Source organism: Piliocolobus tephrosceles, chromosome 17 (genome assembly GCF_002776525.5).
Source record: "Piliocolobus tephrosceles isolate RC106 chromosome 17, ASM277652v3, whole genome shotgun sequence".
Classification (NCBI taxonomy): Eukaryota; Metazoa; Chordata; class Mammalia; order Primates; family Cercopithecidae; genus Piliocolobus; species Piliocolobus tephrosceles.
In genome coordinates, this window is record NC_045450.1 from 66359754 (window position 1) to 66381845 (window position 22092).

The 22092-nt window shown below is 52.7% G+C and overlaps 1 protein-coding gene across 3 annotated transcripts in view; it reads left to right on the plus strand.

Moving 5' to 3' along the window:
* The window catches only part of CMIP (c-Maf inducing protein), a 273367-nt gene that overhangs the window by 223155 nt on the left and 28120 nt on the right, over nucleotides 1–22092 (plus strand). For all 3 annotated transcript variants that reach the window (XM_026447269.1, XM_026447270.1, XM_026447271.1), the window contains 5 exons: nucleotides 663–767; nucleotides 7392–7745; nucleotides 20235–20300; nucleotides 21620–21646; nucleotides 21883–21931. In XM_026447269.1, coding sequence (XP_026303054.1) covers nucleotides 663–767; nucleotides 7392–7745; nucleotides 20235–20300; nucleotides 21620–21646; nucleotides 21883–21931 — 601 coding nt within the window. The remainder of the gene's footprint in view (nucleotides 1–662; nucleotides 768–7391; nucleotides 7746–20234; nucleotides 20301–21619; nucleotides 21647–21882; nucleotides 21932–22092) is intronic.

Below are 22092 nucleotides of genomic sequence, written 5' to 3' on the forward strand. Positions count from 1 at the left end.
AAATCTTGTCAGGTTAGGCCATTCTTAGTGACAGCAGCCTTGATGACAACTTCCCAGAAATGGTACAGCTGTTATCCTTAGGACCACAAAAATAGCCATGACAAGTAATAATTAGTGGCACTCGTTGAGGACTTATTGCTAAGCTGACTCTATGCTAAGCCAAAATGACCCTCATCATTTTTCTTCCAAAGCAGGACATGTTTGAAAGTAGAATGAGGTGTTAGGAATAATTATTCCTGAACCACCAGGTGTGAGCATGACTGTCGCAGGACCTATGGCCACCATTTGCTAGCTCTGTCTGTGAATTAGAAAAGTTGGTCCTAGCTGTACCCCCGATGAGGGGGCTGCTATCCTCCTTTTATAGCTGCAGAAACAGGGTGGAGGGTTTAGGAGGTTTCCAAGGCCACTCGGGTTTGAACCCAGGAACCCTGAATCTGGAGTGCACAGCCGGGAGCTTTGCCTTCTGCTGCCTGCACATGGCACAGACAGGACCCAAATCCTGGTGCCACCGATTGCACAGCAAAGGCTCTCAGAGCCCCCCAAGCGGCGTTGGCAGAGCGGGCAGTCCTGTACCTGAGCAGTGGCCCTCCCTTGTCCCCTTTCCCCTGTCTGTGGGCCTCACTCCTGCAGGCTTCTCACCCCGGCCCTCTGCTTTTTTCCAGCATGCACGGCCCCACAGGGCATTGCCCCCACCCCCGGGTCCTGCCCAACCTGGTGGCCGTGTGCCTGGCTGCCATCTACTCCTGCTATGAAGAGTTCATCAACAGGTCAGTTGCTGAACCACTGCCACCCGGAGGGCTTGGGAGGGGCAAACAGTCACCCCCATCATGGGCAAAGTCACCAAGAACTGACCAGGCCGGAGAGGTGGAGTAGCTGTTTACTGGGCAGACCTCATGGTGTATTTGCCAGTTCCCCTGGGCCCACTGATTCCTGGGCCCAGAACCCAGGGATGCTGCTGAAGAAGCAAGCACTGAATCAGCACCGCAACTGCGAGGCTGTTAGAGCTGCTTGGCTTTAGGGACAGATGTTTTATGCTGAAGATCTCTCACCACTGGAGAGGTGTGACACACTGGTGTGTGTGTGAATATGTGCACGTGGGTATACAAGTGCATGTGTGAACTGTACACATACATGTGACTGTGTGTATGTGTGTGCACATGGAGGTGTGAATATGTGCCCATGTGTTGGGGACAAGGGTTGACAGTAAGGTTTAGCCTGTCTGGTCTTGCCTTTGAGAACACAGGCTTTTGCCCATGATTTGCATGGTTTTATTTTTTTGATATAGGGTCTCACTCTGTCACTTAGGCTGTGCTGGAATACAGTGGTGCAGTCATAGCTCACTGCAGCCTCAAACTCCTGGACTCAAGCAGTCCTCCCACCTCAGCCTCCCAAGTAGCTAGGACCACAGGCACATGCCACCACTCATGGCTAATATTTAAAAATTTTTTTGTAAAGACAGGATCTTGCTATGTTACCCAGGCTGGCCTCAAACTCCTGGGCTTAAGCAGTCTTCCCACTTTGACCTCCCAGAATGCTGAGGTTACAGGCGTGAGCCACTGCACCTGTTTTTCTTGAGCGCCTGCCGTGTGCTTGACACAATTGCATTGCTAGAGAGCGAGCAAGATCACAAATTCCCTGCTCTTTTGGGGCTTCCATTCTACCAGGAAGAGATCATATACAAGTAAATGTGCAAGATCATGTCAGAGGGTAAGAAAAACCGTGCGAGCAATAAAACCAAGTGGTGGGGTAGCAAGTGACCGGAAGAGGTGAGGCAGGGTCTCCGCCTGGCTTTGGAGCCTCCAAAAGGAAACTCCAAGACCGCCATTTGGGTGGAAGTGGCTTCCTAGGAGGATGGTCCCAGGAAACACTGGGGGACAGGGAAGGAAGGACAGCAGTAAAGTATGAATTAATAAGCAGATGAGGCTGGGTGCGGTGGCTCACACCTGTAATCCCAGCACTTTGGGAGGCCAAGGCAGGCAGATCACTTGAGGTCAGGAGTTCGAGTCCAGCCTGGCCAACATGGTGAAACCTCGTCTCTACTAAAAAAATACAAAAATTAGCTGGGCATGGTGGCACATGACTGTACTCAGCTACTCAGGAGCCTGAGGCGGGAGAATAGCTTGAACCTGGGAGGCAGAGGTTGCAGTGAGCCGAGATCACACCACTGCACTCCAGCCTGGGCAACAGAGTGAGACTCCTTCTCAAAAATAAATAAATAAGCAAGCAAGCAAGCAAGCAATCAGGTGACCACTTCGGGCAGCTGGCATGCACTCCCACTGTGCCCCAGGAGGCCATGCAGAACACACTGAGAATTGCTCTGCTGAGAGTTGCTCAGCCGAGGCTGGCTGGGCTGGGGTAGTCACTCACCAGCTCCCATCCCTCGCTGGCTGAGAACTGCTCCCAGGATGCAGACTGATGCAGATGCCATTACTTTATGGGGAAGTTTCTGCAGTGACCTCTGGTGTCATTGGAGGGGATGTGACATGCAGAATGCAGTGGTCTCTGCTGCAGCCACCCAGTTGTTCAGGTGGTACACTGCACAACTCTAAGGAGACCAACATGAGTCCAGACCCCACCAGAGCTAGAGTTACGGCGGGAGGGTATTTCAGTCTTTTCTCAAAATGAAGGCGGTAGAGCATTCGGAGTCTCGCTGAAAACCCGTGCAGGGGGGACTTCTCAAACAAATGCCGTACTGCTGAGATCTTGGGAAGGGGCAGGAAAAGGCATTTGATAAATCAGGGGCTGCCTCCTTGCAGCAGGCCATGAGACAGGGTCACTGTTTTAATGCCTTCAGCCTCAGGCCCCGATGTTCAAAGGGGACCATGGCCCACCTTGAATCACTTCCCTGATGAGAAAGAAGTGCAGGGACTCCAGAGGCCAGAATGTGGAGATGGGAGGCTGCTCATTCCCAAGGGCCTGTTCTGGAGCTGACAACACGGTGAGGCAGAAAGAGGAGAAAACGGAAGCCAGAGGGTAGTGCCAGGCCTGCACTTTTTATATTTTTAGTAGAGACGGGGTCTCACTATGTTAGCCAGGATGGTCTCGATCTCCTGACCTTGTGATCTGCCCACCTGGGCCTCCCAAAGTGCTGGGATTACAGGCGTGAGCCACTGCGCCTGGCCTACAGTATTTAAGTTATACCCAGAGTGTGCAGGAGCCAGCTCACCCATTTCTTTTGGGAACACGTCCCTTCCAGGTTCTGTAGTGATATCATATTGGTAGCTTGAAGTAGCTGTGGTGGGAATATTTACACAAAAGAAATTGGTAAGCACTGCAGATCAGGGCTTCTTCCATTTTTTGCGACAGAACTTCGCTCTTGTCACCCAGGTTGGAGTGCAGTGGCACAATCTTGGCTCGCTGCAGCCTCCACCTCCTGGGTTTAAGCGATTCTCCTGCCTCAGCTTCCTGAGTAGCTGGGATTATAGGTGTGGGCCACCACAGCTGGCTAATCTTTGTATTTTTGGTAGAGATGGGGTTTTACTTTGTTGGCCAGGCTGGTCTCAAACTCCTGACCTCAAGTGATCTGCCCGCCTCGGCTTCCCAAAGTGCTGGAATTACAGGCGTGAGCCACTGCGCCCGGCCAGATCAGGGCTTCTTTCTTTGGAGAGTTGGTTGTTAGGCATTTACCAGCGTTCCTTGGGTTATATCTTGGTTTTTTTTTAAAAAAAGAAAGAAACAAAAGGGTGCCCAGGGCCCTCCCAGTGCCATTCTGATTTAATTAGGATGGCCCTGGCATCTGTTTTTGGAAGGAGCCTTGGGGAGGTGATATTTATGTTGATACCTCCTGGCTGTTCTCCAGGTAAGAAAAACAGGAAGAGGGTGACCCAGGGAGAGAACCACACGGGCAAAGGCCTGGCAGTGATGGGTGAAGGTACCATTGGTCACAATGATTTTGTTTTCGTTTTTTGGATTTTTTTGGAAACAGTCCCACTCTGTCACCCAAGCTGGAGTGCAGTGGCGCAATCTCTGCTCACTGCAACCTCTGCATCCTGTGTTCAAGCAATTTTTTTTTTTTTTTTTTTTGAGACAGAGTCTGGCTCTGTTGCCCAGGCTGGAGTGCAGTGGCCGGATCTCAGCTCACCGCAAGCTCCGCCTCCTGGGTTTACGCCATTCTCCTGCCTCAGCCATTCTCCAGCCTCAGCCTCCCGAGTAGCTGGGACTACAGGTGCCCGCCATGTCGCCCGGCTAGTTTTTTGTATTTTTTAGTAGAGATGGGGTTTCACCGTGTTAGCCAGGATGGTCTTGATCTCCTGACCTCGTGATCTGCCCGTCTCAGCCTCCCAAAGTGCTGGGATTACAGGCTTGAGCCACCGCGCCCGGCCATTGAAGCAATTTTCATGCCTCAGCCACCCAAGTAGCTGGGATTACAGGTGTGCACCACCACATCTGGCTAATTTTTATTTTATTTTATTTTTATTTATTTATTTATTTATTTATTGTATTTTTAGTAGAGATGGGATTTTGCCATGTTGGCCAGACTCGTGTCAAACTCCTGGTCTCAAGTGACATTCCCCCCTCAGCCTCCAAAAGTGCTGGAATTACAGGGGTGAGCCACCGTGCCCGTCTACAATGTTTTTATATCTACGGGTCCTTGATCCACTACTTCAGAATCACCTGGACTGCCCTAAAATAGATTCCTGGCTGTAGTATTTCTGGGGTATGGCCCAGGAGTCTGCATTCTAAACAAACTGCACAAGTCATTCTGCTGCACGCTGAATGTGGAGGTCCCTGCAGGGGAGGAGCCAAAGGAAATCCAGTGTGACTGGAGCAGAGAGAAGGAAAGGGAAGCAAAAGATGGAATTGGAGAGAGAAGTAGGGCTGGGCCATGAATAGGCAGGTTCTCACACCTCCTGGTGCCTGGGACTCTCTAGGGGTTGGCATTAAATTGAACATTCGGATTCAGCAGGTCTGGGGCAGGACCTGAGACTCTGTTTGTCTCACAAGCTCTCAGGCGAAGCCGTGGGCTGGGGATCCCACTGTAAGTAGCGGGGCTGTCCTGGGTTTCAGTGGCAGAACTTTTATCCGGGGAGCATTGGAGAGTCCATAGTGGGTTGTAAGTGGAGAAGGGATGTGATGGGATTTCAGTTCCGTTCCCCTCTGGCTGCTGCTGTGAGGAGGATGGAGTAGGGGGCAGATGTGACCCTGGGGAACTGTTAGGTGGCTGTGGCAAGGAGATGCCAGGGTGGAGGCTGGCGAGGGTGAGGCAGTGCCTGCTGCCTCCCACCCACCCTGGCTCAGCCATGCTGAGCCCCTTCGGAGCCACAGTAGCTTGGGTTCCAGCTGATGCCAGAAGTTTCTGGATGTCACCCAGTGAAGCATGATACTGCCAACACGTTTCCTGGGCTAAGGTCCATGACGCCCCCTCAGTCAGTCCCTTCGAGATAAAGCCCGTCATGTCCTCCAGGCCATCCACAGTGCTCTTTGTGGGCAAATGTACACAATGTACTCACACTGAAAAGAACAGACAGCTTGACCCAGGTTAGCGTGGCTCTCTCGAAAATCACCAATCTGAGCCAAACAGCCTTGAAAATCCACTTTTAAAATCCAGCAAAGGCAAACGAAGAGAAATGGAGTGTTGAGCACTTCGGGAGCAAATCAGATCCAAACCAAAGAATTTAGGTCTCCCCCCATCACAGACCACACACGAGTTTTTATCAACGATAGAATTCTCGGGCTTCAGCCGGCGGATTATTTGTCCCAGCAAAGCTGAAAGTATATTTATTAAACACCGTTGGTGGGCTCAGCTCAGGCCCGGTTCCTGGCACGTGCTGGATACACTCAGACCCTTCCTGTGCATGGGGCTCAAGTTCTGCACACAGCCCTTGGAGGGGCTACTCACAGGCTCCCTCCCACCCCTTCCCCCAGCCACAACAATTCCCCAAGCAGAATGCCAGCAGCGTGGCCCTGTCCTCAAGCCTGGGAGCCCCTTTAGAGGCGCAGGATCCATGCCTGTGACACATCTGGGGAAGGACTAGACAAGCAGCTGTTTTCAATCGTGCCGTTGTGCTCGAAGTCTTGGATTAGTGGAGCTCAACCTTGACCACACACATGAGGAACCTTAAAAGTTGCTCGTGTCCAGGTCCCACCCTGGAGATTCCTGTCTAACTGGGCTTTGGGATGTTTCGAAGTATACCCAGGGGATCCTGGTGTCCAGCCAGAGGTGGAAAGCTTTGGTTTAGGAGGAGTTCGAGGGTAGGAAGGACAAGAGTAGCAGGAAGAAATCAAGGAAGACTTCCTGGAGGAGGGGACCTGCACAGATCTTAGGGGACCTTGGAAGCCAACCTAGTTAGAAGGATCCTGGGCTTTGGGGTCCACGAGATCTGGCGTCAAATCCCATCTCCATCGACTCATGGGCTGTTTAATTAGGGGTAGATCATTTAACTTCTGAGACTGTCTTTCCTCACCTGTGGCACAGAAACAGGAATCACTGTTCAGTGATGTCTGTGAGCAACTGTATGACTGCACTTAGCACTGTGCCGGCCCGTGGGCACCAGCAGAGGAACCTGTTGATGGTACTACTGTCCCTTACAACAGTGCACCTCCCAGGCAACTGGGCACCTCGGGAAGTACTCATTCAGAGGAGGGACTTTAACCAGGTCAAGGCTCTGACAGGTCCTGCCGTTAAGAGGCCTAATGTCATCTCGTTTGCCCCAGCATTTCCCTAACAAATGTGAGATTAATAACGCCATAGAGCCCCTTTCTGAGTTAGCACCTGTTAACACGTTGTGCAGGCTTCTGTTCCTCCGGGCAGTCAGAGATGCTGTGCCTGGAAGGTTACCCAGGAGGAGTGAGGCTTCTGCAGACAGGAGGGCTAGACTCCAGGGCCCAGACTGGAATTCTGGGGTTTGGGATCCCACTGAAGTGGGTTCCCAGGAGGAGGGCAGATACTGAGCTTGCTCACTTGGCTGGGTTTGGGGGCAGGAGAGCAGAGTCCTGGAGGACACTGTGGCATGAGGTCAGGGATTGGAGAGTAGTTAAACCACAGGAAGCAACTAAAAGCAAAATAGTAGATCCCGTTGGCTTATCAAGAAAGTGGCCAGTGGTGTTTTGGTGGAGAATGCCAAGAGCCTTATGGCTGTCACGTAGAGATCAGCATCCACTCAGTCGGTCAGCAAATGTTTATTGAGCGCCTATCATGTGCTGAAGTGACAGCATGGACTGTAGAGACAGGCAGCCTGGGTTGGGCTGCCATCCCCACCTCTTCCTGTCAAGACCTTGGGCAAGCTGCGCACCCAGGCTGAGCCTCAGTTTCCTCATTTCTAGCACAGGGATGATGATAGTATTACATTGTGGCCTCATCCTGGGATTCAGGAAGGCCTTTAGCCTGGTGGGTCGTGGTGCATCATGAACGGTGCCCGTACTCATGTGCCCTCTCCCGCCTCTTCCCCCAGCCGCGACAATTCCCCAAGCCTGAAGGAAATCCGGAATGGCTGCCAGCAGCCATGCGACCGGAAGCCCACTTTACCTCTGCGCCTTCTGCACCCCAGCCCGGACCTGGTGTCTCAGGAAGCCACGCTGTCTGAGGCCCGGCTCAAGTCGGTGGTCGTGGCCTCCAGTGAGATCCACGTGGAGGTGGAACGCACCAGCACTGCCAAGCCGGCGCTGACGGCCAGCGCGGGCAACGACAGCGAGCCCAACCTCATCGACTGCCTCATGGTCAGCCCCGCCTGCAGCACCATGAGCATCGAGCTGGGCCCCCAGGCCGACCGCACGCTCGGCTGCTACGTGGAAATCCTCAAGCTGCTGTGAGTGCTCCCCGCGTGCCCGCCCCCAGGGTGGGCGGGAGGAGACTGGGCTTTGCTGCTGGGTGCGGCTGTGTTTGTTGCTTCAAACTACGCAGGTAGAGTGGTGTGTGTGTGAGTGCACACAAGCTGGTGTGTGCAAGAGTGTGCAGAAGCACAAGTGTGGCTGTGAGTACAGGCATGCAGGGTGCATATGTACAGGTGGGTGAGGGACACGTGGGTGTGTGCACAGGTGGCTGTGGTTGTGTATCTGTGAACATATGGTGTGTGTATACACACACGTGGGGTGCATGCATGGCTTTGTACCTATATGCTTGAGTGCCTGGGCACATGTGTAAGGTGCATGCCCAAGCATACATGTGTATATATGTCTGCACGAGTTTGTGTGTGTGTGAGGATCTGGATACATCTGCCAGGGTGTGCGGGAGCACAAGGGTTCCCAAGTGTGTGTGTGAGTATGGGGACATCTCTGGTGTCTTGGCTGTGTGGGATCCTCTGAGCTTGTGAGTGTCTTTGTGTGCATGAATGGCCATGGGTGGATGTGGGTGCGACAGCACACGTGGTCTGCTGAGTGTGTGTGTGTGTTTATAGGAGATGGGTGTGGGCATGCATGTGGATTTCTCTATAGGTGTGTGTGTGTGTGTGTGTGTTAAATGCACAAGAGTGGGTATGTCTACTCACTTGTGCTGCTTTTGTGCACGAGTGGCTGTGGCTGCATGCATGTGGGTATAACCATTTGTGCTCTAGGGTTGGAGAGCATGTGTGTTTCTCTGTGTATGTTTGCAGGTATGTGCATGAGCCCGTGTGTGTGTGTGTTGTGTGAGCCATGTATGCGGTGTGTCTTTGGGGTGTGCATATCTGTGGATATGCATGTGTCTGAGTGAGTGAGGGGTCATGTGCAGGAGTGTGTGAGTCTGTCTTGGGTATGTGGCTCAGCATATTTGTGCTGTGTGCACAGGTGTCTGTGTGCACACTTTGGTGTTGCGTGTGCCTGGGTGTGGGTGTAGGAGACCCGTGGACCCGGGGCTGCTCTGGGTGGTGTGGCTTCCGAGCCGGCTCCTTCTGTGCCCGTCCCTCCCGCTCCCTGAACCTCAGTTGTGTGACTAAGGTAGAGGGGAGTACGTTTCTTAATCCTTGACTCCTAAGGGTCTCTCCAGCTTTGCCATCCACACGTTCCACCTGACACATCTCAAACCCGTGAGCACCTGGTTCCAGGAGCCCCAGTTTGAGGGACCTCATTGACTATTCCCTTCTGCCCCCAACAGAGCCGTGTGGTTCCACAGACAAGCTCCGGTCTGCAGACACTCAGCAGACACCTCCCGCTTTCTCACTCCACAAACTCCTTCCTTCGGAACAGGCTCTGCCCCACTCTCAGGAGCTTTGAATCCAGAGATGGGAATTTTCAGATGCAGCTGCTTGTGGTTGCTGGACTTTTCGGAGGGGTTGGGGGTACAGCTGTGTTGTCACATGTATCCAGTGCATGATGCCTGTCTAGAACCAGGGCTCCTGGGGCCGTCAGCCTGCAGGGAGGCCACTTGGAAGCCCGGTGCCTGGGGTGTTGCCTGTGTGGGTGGGCGGGGTTTCCCTCAGGCCCTGTGTGGTCACCCGGCTGGGCAGCGTTTGTTCATTCTGTCATGTGTGTGTTGCTCCTGGAGTCTGCTCAGGGTTTGGAGGGACAGAGGGCAGCTTCTGAGGGCCTGGTGAGCTGGAGAAATGGCTGGGAGGCACCTTGGGGTGCCCCCTGTGCTCTACTAGCAAGGCCTGTGGTGTCTGCAAAGGTGAACACATGGACACACAGTCATAAGATGGCTTCTGCTGGTTTGAAGGAGATTGTGGAGGCAGCGTCCCCACATAGCCTCCTCTGCCCTGACTTTGGCCCCGGAGAGGAAAGGGTGGGGTGTGCCCAGGGGTTCAGGACCAGCCCTGCCTCGTGGTCCCAGCAGCAGAGGTCGGATGAGGGCATAACCGCATTCAGTGACCTCCACCCCCAGCCAAGTGGAATTCCAGATCCCACTAAGAGAGCGTCTCGAAGAACACATCACAGACCTGAGTGTCTTCAAGGCAAAGAAAGGTGCCAGCTCTCCCAGCGGCAGCTGGGGTAGGGCACCTCCCCGGATTTTTGGAGGGGTCTCCTTGCTCTGATGGAGATAGAAGCCTCCAGGCCAGAGACTGGCCCTGCTGTCCACTCCAGCTCCCCAATTCCAGCTGGTTTTTACAAACACCGTGAACCACTGGGCCTTCTGCTGTTTTGGGCCTGACTCCTACTTCTCATTAAGCACTACAGGTTTGAGTTTCATAACGCAGTTGGCACAGGTTTTTTCCTTCTTCATAAACATGCTCATGAATGAGGACTCTGTTCTCCCCCATCTGCATCCAGACCCCCTGCCTGCCCCACATCACCCAGCTGCCAGGGCACAGGTGGGGGTCGGGGCCATCACCAAGGGCCCAGGACAGTCAGGGCAAGCCAGGAGGGCTTGCCAGGAGGGTTCTCGATGGGGCTACGCAGAGGAGCAGCTCACACCCAGCCCCAAAACCTCCACAAAAAGGGATTGTGCTTCCAGCAGCCTCTTCCACCTTGGGGGAGCTCAACACAATTTCGGCCTGATAACTGTTTCCCAACAACTTTCCTCCCCACACCCAGCAGGCTGCTTCAGTCGCTGGCTCATTGGAGGCCTCAAACTGGTTGGACCCAAACAACCCCAGCTGCTCCAAGGGCTCCAAAGTGAGATACATCAGGAAAGGCACAGATTCAGAGTCAGACCGTGCTAGGTTCCAGTCCCACCTGTGCCACGTACTAGTTGTGACCTTGGAAGATTGGTATCCTCTCTGAGCCTCTGGGCCCGGGCTGGGAGGTGGCACAAGTATGACTGCGTCTGGCATTGGGAAAGAGATGGGAGGGGCCAGCCCTGAGTGGATGGCACAGAGCAGACACCTCTGCGAGGTGAACACCTGGCCAACGGGAGTAGCCACCATTTACGATGCAGCTGTGTTCCCGCCACTTGCCCATACTATTGAGGGCGAGATGCGTCATTGATTCCCTAACTGTGCTTTGAGAGATAAAAGCCACATGGCATTCATCGCACACCTGGAGTGCAGGAAACTTGCAACGCAGCATGGAGGAAATGCAGCCGTAGGCCTGAGCTGCTGTGGAACCGTGGCCAGTGTTCTTGGCTCCTCTGGGCTTCAGTTTTCTTGTCTATAAAATGCATGGCTTCTCGGAGGACTGATCAGTTGCCGCGTGTTCCCATAGGAAGGTCCCTGCATCATTAGAATTTGACACTTTTGAAAAGTAACTAACCTAAGTTGCAGAAATTTCCTGGAGATCCTTGAAAAGTAAAACTATTCCAAATGCAGGTCGAGGCTGATGTTGAAAAAAAATCACCGCGTGAGGTGCAGGCAGGGTTGGGTGATGAAAAGAACACGGATTCGGGAGGCGAAGAAGAGCTTTGGGATTTATAGTCATTTAGAGTCCAGCTCTTTTCCTGCTGGGCACCTGTGTGTGATTCACACCTTCATTTATCCACCTGTTTATTCATTCTTTCATCCAGCTTTCGTTGCATACCTACGCCAGGCCAGACTTTACGCCAAATACCATACTGGTCCCTGTACTCAGTCCCTCTGAACCTAAGTATTGCCAAGTGCTAAGAGCAGTGACATCAAGGGCTCAGCGGGGCTGCTGTAGCGCTCAGATGGGCAGAGTGTGGGACCGCCGCACACTGGGGCCACAGGGGTAGGACGCGCTTCTGATCAGCCCTGATCGGCTCCTACCTACTGCTGGGGACTCTTTGCAAACGTTAGATTTTAAAAGAGCCCTTGATGGGCTGCAGCTTGGCTGGAAGAGGCTCCTCCCTTGGGGAACTTCAGGGAAATGCAGATGAATTTGGGGTTGTCCTAATGACCGGGAGACAGAGCCAGGGGACTTACCTGCAGTAGTTCCGCTCACTGCAACCTCTGCCTCCAAGGTTCAAGCCATTCTCCTGCCTCAGCGTCCCCAATAGCTAGAATCACAGGCGCCTGCCACCAAGCCCAGCTAATTTTTGTATTTTTAGTAGAGACGGGGTTTTGCCATGTTGGCCAGGCTGGTCTCGAACTCCTGACCTGAAGTGATCTGCCCACTTCAGCCTCCCAAAGATTACAGGTGTGAGCCACTGTGCCCAGCCTGTTTTATAATTTTTAAAAAGTCTGTGATTCTTCTAGGTAGTTCTTTCTTATATGTACTTCCTTTTTCTTTTTCTTTTTTTTTTTTTTTTGCGATGGAGTCTCGCTCTGTTGCCCAGGCTGCAGTGCAGTGGTGCGATCTCAGCTCACTGCAACCTCTGCCTCCCAGGTTCAAGCCATTCTCCTGCCTCAACCTCCCCAGTAGCTGGGATTACAGGCGTCTACCATCTAGCCCGGCTAATTTTTGTGTTTTTAGTAGAGACGGGATTTCGCCACGTTGGCCAGGCTGGTCTCGAACTCTTGACCTCAAGTGATCTGCCCACCTCGGCCTCCCAAAGTGCTAGGATTACAGGCATGAGCCCCCATGCCCATCCTGTTTGGAAACTTCAAACTGCTCCTTCCTGGAGCACATGGTAACTCTGTAGAAATAGAAACTCAAAGGTCCCTGGAGCATTTAAGGCCAGCAGATCTGCTGTGGGGCCTGGGAAGGTCCCAGATGGGATGACCGCACAGGTGGAGACGGAGGGAGTTTTCCTGAGGTACCCCAGCCTCGGGGGTAACAGCCGCTGTTTCTCAGCCTGGGGTCAAATCCCCGGACCAGTTGGTTTATCTTTAAAGGGAGCAGATATTTCTGGATGTTGCATAGCGGGAACAAAGTGGCCTGAATGTGCTCCCGCATGAGCCGTCTCATGCCCCAGGCCTTCCCAAGCATCAGGCCACCCTGAGGCCACCACATTCTGCCCACACCTTGTGGGAGATTCTGTGAGTCAGGAAAAGCAGCGAGGCTGGCAGGAAGCGTCCTGTCCACAGGGCAGCACAGGGCTCTAGTTGAGGTGGCATCTTCTGAACTGGGTTAAAATCCCAACTGAGCCGCTTGAAGTGGGAGACCCGGGCTTTGCACTCACAAAGCCTTGTTTGGGCCCAACATGTCCCCCATTAGCTCTGTGACCTTTGACAAGTATCTGAACCTCTCTGGGCCTCCATTTCTCATCTGTGAAATGGGGGTTCCAAGGCCCCATTCATGGGAGGGTTAAATGTGCAGGCGCCTTATGCCTGAGGCATGTTGGGGTCAGCAGGATGTGTCAGGCACCTGCCTGCCTGCCCACCCCCTCCCTCCCTGAACTGGGCAGGGCGCAGCCCTCTTTCCTCCTTCCTGGGTGGGCAGTCAGGTCCCTCACATCCTGCCTGCTGCCTGCCCTCCCATCCCAGGCCCGGCTTGGCCAAGTGGGAGACTGCCCCAGTGGCCAGAGGCGTCCCATCCTAGGATAACAGGCCCACCCAGAGCCAGGGCAGTCTCAAGGCAGGGACTCTGCTAGCCACTGGGGCCTGTGCTGAGGCCTGTCACAGAGAGGCCCATGCACAGGAGGGTTCCTCACTCCTTCCCCGTCGGCCTGCCATTCTGGGGACACCCAGCCTCACCTCCACGACAACCTGTGTCCAGCGCCTCCCATTCATCCACCAACCTGGTCAGACTGGGGTCACAGACCGCCACGCTGGTCTGGACCAAGGCAAGGAAGTCCACTTGCCCTCTCCCTCCTTCCCCCGCACCCCCTCTGGGACTTGTGGTAGCTGCCAGGAAGTGGAGCCCCAGGCTGGGAGATCCAGAGGAGGAGGCTTCTGTCCAGACCCCGCCTCACACACGCCGAAGCCTCCCACCGGGCTGAGCACCTGGGAGTGCAGACCACGCTCGCAGTTCACAGAACAGGCTCAGGAGTGACAAGTGACCATGGGCCTGTTGCTGGGGCTCATAGCCCCCCATGGGGACCCTGACTCCTCTGATTGTGGGTGACTTCAAATCTCCTCAGAGTTCTATATTTCATGACATTTCTGCATAGAATATGCTTTATTTTAAAAGTAAAAAAATGGCCGGGCGTGGTGACTCACGCCTGTAATTCCAGTACTTTGGGAGGCCGAGGCGGACGGATCACGAGGTCAGGAAATTGAGACCATCATGACTAACACAGTGAAACCCCGCCTGTACTAAAAATACAAAAAATTAGCTGGGCGTGGTGACGGGCGCCTGTAGTCCCAGCTACTCGGGAGACTGAGGCGCTAGAATGGCGTGAAACCAAGAGGCGGAGCTTGCATTGAGCCGAGATCGCGCCATTGCACTCCAGCCTGGGCGACAGGGTGAGACTCCATCTCAAAAAAAAAAAAACCTAAGTGCTCCCCTCCCTTTCGTTTTTTAAGATACTCTGTCACCGAGGCTGGAGTACAGTGCCGCAGTTACAGGTCACTGCAGCCTCGAACACCTGGGCTCAAGGAATTCTCCCACCTCAGACTCCCAAGTGGCTGGGACTACAGGTGCACACCACCTGCCTGGCTTACTTTTTTTTTTTTTTTTTAACTTTTTTTTTCTTTTTAGAGAGGGGATCTCTTTATGTTGCCCAAGCTAGTCTTGAACTCCTGGCTTCAAGCGATCCTCCCACCTCAGCCTCCCGAAGTGCTGGGATTACAGGTGCGAGCCACCATGTGCCCACCAGTGCCCTTGTGATGTGGGGAAATCGTCCTCCTCAGATGTGAGCCGGGCGAGACATTGTTATTGAGATGGTAGAGCACAGACGCTGGGGCCAGGCTCCCAGGTTCAGATCCCAGCTCTCACCAGCTGTGTGGCCTGGGGCCAGGGCAGTCCCTCCGTGTGTTTCCATTTTCCTGCCTATAAAATGGGGGTGCCAAGAGCACCCGCCCAGCCGAGTTGCTGGGATTGCTGCACTGGCTGACGCATGGGGAGTCCTTGGATAGCACATGGCACGCAGCAGGCACTGCAGACGAGGTTTGCTGTCAACTGATTTTCCATTTTCTGGAAACCACGAGTCAGGGACAGGTGGGAGGAAAGGAGGAAGGTGATTCTTCTGGAGGGAAGACAAGCTAGCTGCAAAGACAGATGACCCCTCGGAAGGGAGCGTGTGAATACAGGGGTCTCCGCATCCTGACATGCACCTGACAGGCCTCAGGCTCCTGCAGCTGAGACCCCCAGGCCGCATGGCACCTGGGCCTTCCGCCCTCGAGCACGGCAGTCCAGTGGACCTGCTCTCAGTCCTCATCCTGCCTCCTAGGCGCAGAGTTCAGCTTCCTCACCGGCACCCTCTGCCCTCATGTACCGCTCTGGGGATTAAGGGAGCAAGTTGGGTAAGCAGTGAGTGAGCGGCCACTGGCATCACAGTCAGGACTTATCTCAGGCAACAGGCTTTCCTGGTCATTCTTTTCTCTGCGCCTGGCATCGGAGCCTTTCCTCAGAAGCTTCCAGGGTGTGATCGGGGTTTGAAGGCTGCCACACACGCTGTGGTGGGTTTATTTGGAGGAAGGTGGGGCAGGAAACGCCCCCACTCAGGGGTTATCTAAACCACTCATTGTCGATGGGAGTGAACATTTGTCCTTGCTGAAAAACTTCTCCCTGTTTCTCTATAGGGCACAGTTATACATACAGCACACAAACTGACACACAATGCATCTGTGGTGAGTTGTATGTGGGTAGGCGTCCCAGGACCACCCCTCTGCCCAGCCCGGGTCTGAGCACCCGCTGGCCTCTCCCATGGGTGGTGCCCAGGTGTCAGTGGGGCATCTCTGTGCAGCACCTCCCCAACTTGGGCCACTGGACAAGGGTTCAGATCCCACCTCCTGCCCCAGTCCAAGCCAGGATCTTAATCGGCATCCCACTCGATCTTGGCACCTGGTGGCACATGTAGTCCCCCAGATGGAGACTCAATATCTCTTCTGTTCGGAAGCCAGTCACAGGCCCCAGGCTCTGTCATTGGCCCAGTCCCAGTGTACACTGGGTCTTGGGTTCGGCAGTTCCCTCCCAAGCACCAGCCATCCACCTGGCCCCGGGGGACTCAGAGATGAGACCTGGCCCCCTCCCTGGGGTGGTCCGAGGCAAGATGGTCAGAGGCTGGGGAGCACCCAGGGACAGCTCTGTGATTCGGGTGGGGACTGCTCCAGCAGCCACCCCTCACTTTATGTGTCAGGGTTTTAAGCTCTGGGCCCTCAGAGGTGCCCAGGCCTGGCTTAGGCAAGAACTGACTACCTCTGGGTTTGTTTTGCAGCAGAGTCTCTACAGCTAGAGAGATCTGGAACCCAGGTTGGGGAACTGGTTATAAACACAGTGCAGGTGCTGGAAAGGACAGGTCGTGGTCTTAGAAGCACCTGACGTCAGATCTCAGCCACTTGCTGGTGACTTGTGGGAAATCACAAACAGCTCGGAGCTTCATTTTTGTCGTCTGTAAAATAGGGGTTGTCATGACTGCAGTTTCTGGGGGCCGTGTGTGAGTGCTCTGCTGTGTGATACAAGCCCATCTGTACTCAGATTGAGACGCCGGAGAGCTCTCTGGACGCTCCTAGCTTTTGGGGGCAAGAGTTGGCCAAAAAACTCCCTCTTTATGAAGCTGTGCTGGTAGCTGGTCGGGAAGCAGCCTGTTGGGCCTCAGGAAACTCCCGAAGCTATTGCTTCCCTGCTGTGGCCTGGCTGTGTCACAGCCCTGTGGTCACAGTCAGTGAATTTCCGTATTACTCGTTGTTCATCATTTGGACTCACCACACAGGGTCCTCTGGGCAGATCCCATGAGCGAACACAGGAAGTGCCCTTGGTTCAAGCCCCGGTGTGCAGGCAGCACGGCGCGAATTGCCTCTACCTTGTCAGCAGTGCTAATACTGTTCTGTTGTGGACAGTGGTCTTCCCAGGGTCGGACGAGGGTGACACCCTGGTGCCTGGCTTCACCACACACCGTGGTGTGGTAGAGCCTGAAATACCAGGTTCTGAGTTCAGCCTCACGCCTTCCTAGCTGTGTAGATGACTCGGAGTGGATAACTGACCTCTCCCGCTGGCTGTTCACACAGGAAGAAGGCTGTCTTGTGAAAGGGTTAAGTGAAGTCAGGTGAACAGTGCGGTGCTTCCCGCACCTGCTTTAACTGAGGTTTAGCCGTCCTTCCTTACCCAAGCGGGCGCTGACTTTTGCTAAGATCCCAGCTGTGGTCTTTCAGGGCTGGTGAGAGCCAAGGCTCTGCCATCACAGAAGCTTGGATTTGACTCCTCATTCGCCACGGACATGTGACCTTGAACCTCTGAGCCTCAAGTTCCTCATCTGTTAAGTGGGGTTAGTCACATTGACTTTATCGTGCTCTTATAAAGAGTAAATGAACTAAGGTAAAGCCCTTAGCATAATGAAGTGTATATAGAAAGTCTCCATGACATCAGAGCTGCTGTTGTTATTGTCATTGTTATTACCATCATTAGCATCAACTCTTTTTTTTTTTTTTTAATACTTTAAGTTCTAGGGTACACGTGCCGTGTTGGTGTGCTGCACCCATTAACTCATCATTTACATTAGGTATATCTCCTAATGCTATCCCTCCCCCTCCTCCCACCCCATGACAGGCCCCGGTGTGTGATGTTCCCCACCCTGTGTCCAGGTGATCTCATTGTTCAGTTCCCACCTATGAGAGAACATGTGGTGTTTGGTTTTCTGTCCTTGCAATAGTTTGCTCAGAACGATGGTTTCTGGCTTCATCCATGTCCCTACAAAGGACATGAACTCATCCTTTTGATGGCTGCATAGTATTCTTTGGTGTAGATGTGCCACATTTTCTTAATGCAGTCTATCATTGATGGAGATTTGGGTTGGTTCCAAGTCTTTGCTATTGTGAATAGTGCTGCAGTAAACATTCATGTGCATGTGTCTTTATAGCAGCATTATTTATAATCCTTTGGGTATATATCCAGCAATGGAATGGCTGGGTCAAATGGTATTTCTAGTTCTAGATCCTTGAGGAATCGCCACACTGTCTTCCACAATGGTTGAACTAGTTTACAGTCCCACCAACAGTGTAAAAGTGTTCCTATTTCTCCACATCCTCTCCAGCACCTGTTGTTTCCTGACTTTTTAATGATCGCCATTCTAACTGGTGTGAGATGGTATCTCATTGTGGTTTTGAGTTGTGTTTCTCTGATGGCCAGTGATGATGAGCATTTTTTCGTGTGTCTGTTGGCTGCATAAATGTCTTCTTTTGAGAAGTGTCTGTTCATATCCTTCGCCCACTTTTTGATGGGGTGGATTTTTTCTTGTAAATTTGTTTAAGTTCTTTGTAGATTCTGGATATTAGCACTTTATCAGATGAGTAGATTGTAAAAATTTTCTCCCATTCTGTATATTGCCTGTTCACTCTCATGGTAGTTTCTTGTGCTGTGCAGAAGCTCTTTAGTTTAATTAGATCCCATTTATCAGTTTTGGCTTTTGTTGCCATTGCTTTTGGTGTTTTAGTCATGAAGTCCTTGCCCATGCCTATGTTCTGAATAGTATTGCCTAGGTTTTCTTCTAGGGCTTTTGTGGTTTTAGGTCTAACATTTAAGTTTTTACTCCATCTTGAATTAATTTTTGCATAAGTTGTAAGGAAGGGATCCAGTTTCAGCTTTCCACATATGGCTAGCCAGTTTTCCCAGCACCATTTATTAAAGAGGGAATCCTTTCCCCATTTCTTGGTTTTGTCTGGTTTGTCAAAGATCAGATGGTTGTAGATGTGTGGTATTATTTCTGAGGGCTCTGTTCTGTTCCATTGGTCTATATCTCTGTTTTGGTACCAGTACCATGCTGTTTTGGTTACTGTAGCCTTGTAGTACAGTTTGAAGTCAGGTAGCGTGATGCCTCCAGCTTTGTTTTTTTGGCTGAGGATTATCTTGGCAATGTGGGCTCTTTTTTGGTTCCATGTGAACTTTAAGGTAGTTTTTTCCAATTCTGTGAAGAAAGTCATTGGTAACTTGATGGGGATGGCATTGAATCTATAAATTACCTTGGGCAGTATGGCCATTTTCACAATATTGATTCTTCCTATCCATGAGCATGGAATGTTCTTCCATTTGCTTGTGTCCTCTTTTATTTCGTTCAGCAGTGGTTTGTATTTCTCCTTGAAGAGATCCTTCACATCCCTTGTAAGTTGGATTCCTAGGTATTTAGCATCAACTCTTAGAAAAGAAGAAAAGCTATTGTCTGAAAGCAAAAATAAAAGTATCCACCAAGACCGGGTGTGGTGGCTCACACCTGTAATCCCAGCGGGTGTTATTTACTTTTTTGGGTTATTTACTTTTTTGAGACGGAGTCTCGCTCTGTTGCCCAGGCTAGAGTGCAGTGGGATGATCTCAGCTCACTGCAACCTCTGCCTCTTAGGTTTAAGCAGTTCTCCTGCCTCAGCCTCCTGAGCAGCTGGGATTACAGGCATGAGGCACCACACCCGGCTGATCCCAGTACTTTGGGAGGCTGAGGCAGGCGAATCACCTGAGGCCAGGAGTTCAAGACCAGCATGGCCAACATGGCAAAACCCCATCCCTACTAGAAATACAAAAAATTAGCTTGGCATAGTGGCGCATGCCTATAATCCCAGCTGCTCAGAAGGCTGAGACACAAGAATCACTTGAACCCAGGAGGTGGAGGTTGCAGTGAGCTGAGATCATGCCATTGCACTCCAGCCTGGGCAACAGAATAAGACTGTCTCAAATAATAATAATAATAATAATAATAATAAATTTTTAAAAAGAAAAAAAAGGAATCCAATAAATCAGGCGGTTTGACCCAAATTACAAACACACAGCATGGAGTGTTTATTTTTTATGAATCCATGTATAGAATTTCCACTCAATTCTGATCACTGAAAGGTGAGAATGGCCCCATGGTCCCAGCCTAAGCCCCATATGTTAGTTTGCTAGGACTGCTGTAAAGTACCATCGACCTCGTGGCTTACACAACAAATGTATTTCTGTCAGTTCGGGAAGGCACAACCTTGAAATCAAGGTGTGGGCAGGGCTGGTTTCTCTGCAGGCCTCTCTCCTGGCTTGCAGACAGCGGCCTCCTCGCTGAGTCCTGGCTGGTCTCTGCTCTGCGTGTCCATGTTTCCTCTTCTTCTAAGGACATCTGTCTTCAGCCTCATTGTAACCTCATCACCGCTTTAAAGGCTGTATCTCCCAGTACAGTCACATTCTGAAGTACTGGGGGACAGACCTTCAGTATATGAATAGGGGGCAGAGTTCCACCCAGAACACCCCCTAACGGTCCCAAAGAGGGAATGAACAGTGATCATGTGGCCTTGGTTCGGAGGGCACTGTGAAGTCTGAGGAAGAGACAGCCCACGCCCTCGGGTGCCACGAGGAAGTCTCTGCACAGGCCTGGTTGTGGGTCCTCGTGGCCACGCTGAGAACATTGACTTGCTCATCCTGGAGGTGGGAGTGGGTGGAGGAGTCGGTGCCACTGACTTCCTGCCAGCCTCTCATCCCATCTTCTGGCCCATCTGGGACAGTGCCGTAAACCTCTCCTTGTCCCAACCAAAGCTGACTGTCACCCTCTCTCATTCTAGGTCGGACTATGATGACTGGAGACCGTCTCTGGCCAGTTTGCTTCAACCCATTCCATTCCCCAAAGAGTAAGTCCCATGCGCATCCCCGGAGCCCTCCCACCCGTGAGGCAAACCTCAGTTGTCCACCAAGGCCTTAGTGGGGGACCAGTCATGTTACGGGGAAGCCAAGTCACAGTGGGAAGACCCTGGAGACGTCGGTCCTAGCTCAGCCATGTCCTCAGCTGTGGGACCCCTGGGGAGGCACACCTCCCCTCATCAGACAAATGGGGAACTCAGGAGAACAGGGACGTTGTAGGAGCTGTCTGACTGCATTATCACAAGGATTCATGAGCTAAGAATGCAAACAGAGCCCTCCCCACGGCGCCTGGCAGGCCGTGCAGTTAGCGTTTTTTATTATGCACCAGATGGGAACCGTAATACCTGCCGCTCCTCTTCCAAGGGTGATAGTAAGAATCAAAAGATAATGCACGTGGAGTTGCTCGCTGTGCCATACTGAGATGCTGGAAGCACTCTGACTACACCCTTTACAATGCTCAGCTCAGGCTCCGCAGCAAACCTGGCCAGAAACAGACCCTCTGCCTCTCTCTTGCCGGCCCCTAGCACCTTATTGAAGTGATCACTGGAAACTAGAGAGAACGCTGTCTGGTGGATAATGGCCTGAAGAGAAGGCCTTGTCAGAATAACCAGGCCCTCAAATGCCTCCAGGTCTCTTTCGAGAGGTTGGAAGGAGCCAGCCTCGGGAGGCGGCTGGGGTTCTCGAAGGAGCTGATTACCGAGCGTGTTTATGAAATGCTGCCTCTGTAAGGGCACATTACACGCAGTAATTGCCCCATTTGCTGGCTTGGCCAGTCCCCAAGGGTCCCAGGACGTGAGACCAGAGAAATCCAACTCCTAAGAGGCACTTAGTCTCGGCAGAGTCATGACGTCATTGGCCTCAGCCCCCGTCCCCATGGGCCTGGGCGTTCTTGGCTGTGGCAACTGGCTTAGAAGAATGGTCCCCGATGGCCGCTGATGTGTGCAGTAATGAGTGCCGCCCGCCTTAATTGTGGAACAATTAATGAACACACCTGGGTCCCTGGAGCCCACGTGCACCCAAACGTGCTCAGGCAGCAGCTTAGCCCCTCTTGTTCACAGGTGTGGGCCTAGGGGAGTTTTGGGAATGGGGCGCCCAGTCTGTTCCCGCTGCCGTGATCTGTCGCCTCCTCAAAGAAGGCCTTTGTTTTGGAGCTTTGAGTGGGGACAAAATATTGGCATTTCACTCAAATTCCTCTTCATTCTTTGAATCAGATATAAAGTCTAGACGTCCCCAGAGGTTAATCTTGGGAACATTGTGCTGTTTCCGACGCTTCTGCTAACTGCCGTGTTTTCCCCTGTTTTTGTTACAGAGCTCTCGCACACGAGAAGTTCACCAAGTGAGTTTCTGGGCACCGCCCTCATTCCACTCTGGCACGCACGGCCTCTGTCCTGAGGTCTTCCGTCCGTGGCACATGCATTCTGGGAGGCAGTGATGGCTTCTCTTGGCATCCCTGATCCACCAGCTTGCCCAGCTCCCTGGCCCATTCCTCCTTGACACCATCCCCTCCCCTTCCCACACCTCCCCCTCAGTCCCAGACCCCAGCAGTAACTCTGGCCGCCTCGTCTCTTCCAGGGAACTGAAGTACGTGATTCAGAGGTTCGCTGAAGACCCGCGGCAAGAGGTGAGGCCTTTCTTTCTGCATCTCAGGCCCGCCGTCTCGGGATAGCAGGATGCACGAGGGCCCCTCAGAGGCCTTCTGAAGCTCTGGTGGGGGCCTCCTTGTCACCGACAGGCTTTCAGAACAACTTTCAGAGACCCATTGCCTGTGCAGACACAGCCCCG